Source organism: Elephantulus edwardii, unplaced genomic scaffold (assembly GCF_000299155.1).
Source record: "Elephantulus edwardii isolate Elephantulus edwardi_28Jun2011 unplaced genomic scaffold, EleEdw1.0 scaffold00192, whole genome shotgun sequence".
NCBI classification, from domain to species: domain Eukaryota; kingdom Metazoa; phylum Chordata; class Mammalia; order Macroscelidea; family Macroscelididae; genus Elephantulus; species Elephantulus edwardii.
Window position 1 is genome coordinate 1317391 of NW_006399942.1, and position 6266 is coordinate 1323656.

Consider the following 6266-nt stretch of genomic DNA (forward strand, 5'->3'; position numbering starts at 1 on the left):
CTAAAACTTTTTCAGTGCCTTTTTTTCTTCTTCTTGTTCTAGAATTCCAGTTATGTGCATGTTTTTCCTCTTGTTTGTTCCCCTTATTATTCTTAGTCTTTCTTCATTTGCCTTCCTTTTAGATTCTGATATTTGGTATAGGAGATCAGAACTGAGAGCTCTCTCTTCTATTTTACTGACTCTGTGCTCTATCTCTTAAGTTCTGCTCATCTGTCCCTCCAACATGTTGACAACTTTTGAGGTACTAATCTTAATATTTTGGATTACAGTTTCTTATTTTTCTGAGGTTTCTAATTTTTTATTTGTTTTATCTGAAAAATAACTCTATTGAGAACAAAATTCTGTGATTCTTTTAGGAATTACAAGTCTTATATAATTTGTTCTGATTTAGTCTCTAGTTGTTTACATCATACTTTTCTCTTAGGTGATTTTTTTAGATCCTGGAATAGACCAAGATCTTCACACATTATACTTCACCTACTTAATTTATGCTTTCTCAAACCATGTGCATAATTTTAGGCCTATGTTTGAAATTGATTTCCTTAAAAATATAATACAAATTAATACCACTTTATTTCAATGAGTCCTTGATTTTTAATAACTGGTTCTAATGATGAAGTCCATAGTGAATTATGCGGAAAACAAAATTGCTAAACATCTCCGATATATTGTTTGTTCATGTACTAATTTTTTCACAAAATTACATTAAACTCTAAGCAGCAGGCTTTATTAATAATTCCATATTTTACTCATAACATAGTACATAACCTTTAAGAAGTATTCCATATTAGTGAAATTCAAAATTAATAATTCTGTCTTTGAAGAGCAACAACTATTTTTTTATATTTTAAAGAACAACTAACATTGAGACAATGGAAATCCCAGGACACTTAATTATACTTTTAAGGGGAAAAAAGTCTATACATAGAACAAGAAGCTGTTGCTCAAATGAAACAAAGGAATACAATATGGTTTAGCTAAGGAAGACTACTACATGTCAGGATTGCATCCATTCCCCATAGCTATTCAATCTGAATGCTAAGCAAATAAATCCTGAAACCAGTCTCTATGAAGAAAAATATGGAATCAGTATTGGAGGAAAATTTATCAACAACCTACATTATGCAGATGACATCCTTGCTAACTAAAAGTGAAGAAGACCTGAAAAGCTTACTGTAGAGGATCAAAGACTAAAGCCTTTAATATTGATTGCATCACAAGATCAAGAAAAGAATGGTCTTTACCACTAGGCCAATAGGAAACATCATGACAGATGGAGAAAATATTGAAAGTATCAGTCTTGGTACAAGCAGTGAGGAGACTCATCATTTTGAAAAAATCCACTGTCAGGCACCGCTCCAAAATAAGTAAGACTAGGTAAATCTGATTCAGGCTGTGGTCTTTTCATTCACTTGCTATGCATCTAAGAATTGGATAATTAATAAAGATGGCAGATGAATTTATGTCTTGAGTTGCAATATTGGAGAATAATACTGAATATCTCATATACTGAAAAGAACAAACCGATAAGTCTTGGAAAGAGTTCAGCCTGAGTTCTCCTTGGAAGCAAGGGTGGCAAAACTTCATCTCTCACACTTTGGACATGTAGTTAAGAGAGGCTATTCCTTGGAAAGGAATATTATGTTTGGGAAGATGGTGGGTCAGTGAAAGAGAAGACTACTCCAGTATGAAGGATAGACATGTTGATGACAGGAAGGGGCTAATGTGTATCAGAGATTATCAAGATGGTGTAAGGTAGCACAGGATTCAGTTCCTGTTGTCCATAGGATCACTAGGAGTGGCACCTAATAACAACAATCAATATTTATCTATTTAAGTATAGTCAAAGCTCAAGTTAGGAAATTGTTGTTTCAATATGCCAAATTTTATACAAGAACACTACTACAAAGTAAGGAGCACTATAATATTCATCAGGAGTTCTGGTGGCCTACTGGTAAGAAGCTGTGCTGCAATCTCAAAGCAATGCGGTTCTAATCAGGTGTTCTGTGGGGAGGAAATGGGCAATTTCCTTTTGTGCAATTTGTTGCCTCTGCAAAGCCACTGGAGTAGTAAGCTATGAGTAAGTTCTGACTTGATAGCACACATAATAATTACTGTAAAATAACAACATAATAATGACTTAAGAATAGATTGAATCACTAAACATAAATAATTGAAGACTGGATGAGCTGTGAGATGACATCAGGGATATCATCCACAAAGAGAACAAAAGATCCCTTAATGATAATCAACCCCAATTTCCAGATATTATCTACAAAGATTTTGCTTCTCACAAGTGAACACGCATTGAACTAAATTTAAAATTTCCTATGTTCTTTTGTCATTGAATTCCTTAAAAACTTCCATTCTCTGATACCAAATTCAATCCAGTTGTCTCTGAATATGTATGAATCAAAATTATAATAATGAATATTCTTTGCAAATTATATTTTAACATTGTAGAACAAAATGATTTAAAAGTTACCTGAAGCTCTTAATCCGGGAGCATACATTTCCAACATTGGAACTTTATTAGTAATAAAATCTCTATTGCATATTTCAATTTCTCCTTCATTTAGAATCATGTCTAAAATTTCACTAATCCAAGTTGTACCTATGGCAAAAATCCCCCAAAACAAAAACAATTTAAAAACCCAAACAAAACATTATTACAATGTTCATTAAAATCTGATGGGCACAGGAGATGGAAAATCACTCATTCTATTCCTGCTGATCTTGCTGTTACGTGTCTCCAAATTGACTATGTCTCACAGCAGCCCTATGAATAACGGATCAAAACCTTGTCCTATCTGGTTAAAATAGAGCAACTTAATTAAGTAACTAAAATTTAATTCTTTACCTTAATGAGATGAAATGAGTAAAAAACCTTCTTAATAAATCTTAATTAAAACATAGACTTTTTTTTTCTCTTTGTTTCAAATGCTCACTTGAAAAAACTAGAAATGAATTATTGAACTGAACATTAACTTTTTCTAAGACATGGAGAGAAATAAGTTCATCATCAAGAAATAAAAAAGGATATAAATCTTCATTTATCAGTCCAGTAAACTCACCTGATTTGGGATATGTAGCTATTATTATGTCATCTGGCTTGCTTTGGAATTTTCTCATGTTTTCCCAAATGATTGCAAAAGGATTGATCATGGGATAGCCTTGAATCACCTTCAGATTTTTTCGCAAAAAGTCTTTTGAGGAAATCATTTTGATTTACCAGATTGTCTCAATACTTAAGAGAATGTGTCTGATATTCAGAATATGGGAAGATAAAGAGAATAAAAAAAATAAAAATATGCATAAATAATACTATTTCTGAGATAAAGGGGTATCACATTCAGAACAACTGAACTTTGATACACTGAGTACACAGAGATCTAAATATAAAGGACATATTGGTATACATGAAGCCAGTGATTATAAAAGCAAAAATTGTGTAAGTGATAAGTAAACAAAGGTCTTTAGTAGGACTTTAGAAATAAAAAGAACCAGAAATGTCACCGTAAGTTTAACGATAACTTAATATCACAACTTGGACCTTCCTTGCTGAGCCTGAGGAAGACCTGAAGCGCTTGATGCAGAAGGTCAAGGGTGGTAGCTTTCAATATAGATTGAAACTCAACATCAAGAAGACAAAGATTCTCACCACTGGACCAATTGGCAGCACCACAATAGAAGAAGAGATTGATATTGTTAACAGTTTTAACTTGCTTGACTCCACAATCAACATTCTTGGCACTAGCAGTCAGAAAATCAAAAGATGAATTGCACTAGGAAAATCTTCCAGAGTACTGAAAAGCAACGATGTTAGTATAGAGACTAAGGTGTACTTAATCCAGACCCGGTCTGTGCACTTATTTGCTTTGCATCAGAGAGCTGGGCAATGACTAAGGATGACAGAAGAATCAATGACTTTGAGTTGTGGTGCTGGAGAAGAGTCTTGAACTTTCCATGAACTTAAAAAAACAAAAACAAAAACAAAAAACTGAAAAGACAAAAAAACCCCAAACCAAAACAGGTGAGTCTTGGAGAGGATGAAAACAAATTCTGTCTCATGTACTTTGGGCACTTGGCCAAAAGGGACTGGTTCTTGACTAAGGACATTATCAGTGAAGAAGCAGGAGACCCCATGTGAAATGGATTGATACAGTAACTGGGGCAATGGGAGTCAGTGTGTTGGAAACAATGAGACTGACTCAGGATACGGCTGATTTCAGAGTTGTTGCACCTAGGGTAGGTATAAGTCACAGACGACTCGATGACACATAACAACAACTAACAAAAAGTTTAAAGACAACTTAAGATTATGACTCTATGTTGTTAAGTGCCATCGAGTTGCTGGCCACTCATAGCGACCCCATGTACAACAGCCTTAAACTCTGTTCTGTCCTGTGTCAATCTCATTGTCTCCAACACACTCATCCTGATAACCCCAGTCACCGAATCAATCCATCTTCTAGAGGGCCTTCCCCTCCTGCGCTGTCCCTCCACCATACCAAGCATGATGTCCTTCTCCAAAAACCAGGCTCTCCTTACAACATGACCAAAGTATGTCAGACGAAGACTCAGAATCCTTACCTCCAAAGAGCAGCCCAGTTTAACCCTCCCCAAGATGAATCTGTATGTTTTCTTAGCAGTCTGTGGCACCCTCAAAACTCTTCTCCAACACCAAAGCTCAAAGGCATCAATTCTTCTATCCTCCCTAGTCATTGCCCGACTCTCTGATGCATAACATGTGATTTCAAAGACCATAGCCTGTGTCAGATGTACCTTACTCCCCAGAGAGACACGGTTGCTCTTCAGTACTTTAGAGAGGTCCCTAACAGCAGACTTTCCCATCGCAATAAGTCTTTTAATTTCTTGGATGCTGGTGCCGAGAGTGTTGACTGTGGAGCCAAGCAAAGTAAAGCTGTGAACAATCTCAATCTCTTCACCATCCACCCTGATGCTGTCAATTGGTCCAGTGGTGAGAATCTTTGTCTTCTTGACATTGAGCCTCAATCCATATTGAAGGCTACAGTCCTTGACCCTCTGCAGCAAGCGCTTCAGGTCCTCCTCAGTTTCAGCAAGCAGAGTTGTATCATCTGCATATCACATATTCTTGATAGATTATCCACCAATCTTGACCCCACATTTCTCCTCATAGAGCCCAGCCTCCCGGATAATCTGTTCTGCATACAGGTTGAAAAGGTATGGAGACAGGACACATCCCTGGCATACGCCCTTCCCAGTTTTGAACCATGCAGTGTTTCCTTGCTCTGTTCTGACGAGTGCCTCTTGGTCCAAGTAGAGGTTTTTGCATTAGCACGATTAAATGTTCTGGGATTCCCATTCTTCTCAGAGTCAGCCACAGTTTGTTATGATCCACACAGTCAAATGCCTTTGCATAATCAATGAAACACAGACATTCTTCTGGCATTCCCTGCTTTCAGCTAAGATCCGTATAACATCAGCTACAATATCCCTAGTACCACGACCCCTTCGAAGCCCAGACTGGACTTCCAGCAGTTCTCTGCTGACGTGCTGTTCTAGTCATTTTTGGATAATCTTCAGAAGAATCTTGCCTGCATGTGAAAGCAATGATATTGTTCTATACTAAGAAAAAAGTCCAAGACAAAATAAATTTATCACTTAACCTAAGCACTTCTTTTGTAGCTTACATTTATTTATAGGAAATCTACTGTCATCTTTATCATTGTATTATATTATAATAATATATAATAATTATATATTATAATAATATCTTATTGTTTCCACTCTCTCTCCCTCTGTGTGTTTCTATTGTTTTCTTTCTGTGTCATTGTTTTTGACACTATGGTTAGGATTCACCTTGGTGTAGTTTTATTTTGGTGTAGCCTTTTTATTTTTCTTTCTTAACCCTTTGAGCTCATTGAGAATCTTGGATTTTTGGATTTACAGTTTTTCTAAATATGGAAACTCTTTGGTTACAATTTCTTACATATTTTGTTCTGCTACTCCTTTTTGTGAGGCAGTTATTCACCTGGCAGAAAATTGCCCATCTTTCTCTGATGAAGCAACTGATATATTAAAACCACATATGCCTTTGGAATTGTAGCATAGCTTCTTACTGCTAGGCCACTAGTTGTTGTTGCTTGGTGTTGTAGAGACAAAGATGACCCATAAAGACCCCATGAACCCTATCCTATCCTGTGCCATCCTCATACTTACTGAAATACTAGAATTTATTGCTACAGTCACTTCACCAATCCACCTGGTTGAAGGTCTTCCTA

General features: G+C 36.1%; 1 protein-coding gene across 1 annotated transcript in view; it reads right to left on the minus strand.

Moving 5' to 3' along the window:
• The window catches only part of SULT1B1 (sulfotransferase family, cytosolic, 1B, member 1), a 48304-nt gene extending 45082 nt beyond the window's left edge, over positions 1-3222 (minus strand). Inside the window, exons 1-2 of the mRNA XM_006896820.1 lie at positions 3075-3222; positions 2486-2614 (exon numbers count right to left, since the gene is read on the minus strand). Coding sequence (XP_006896882.1) covers positions 2486-2614; positions 3075-3222 — 277 coding nt within the window. The remainder of the gene's footprint in view (positions 1-2485; positions 2615-3074) is intronic.
• Positions 3223-6266: the final 3044 nt, after the last annotated feature.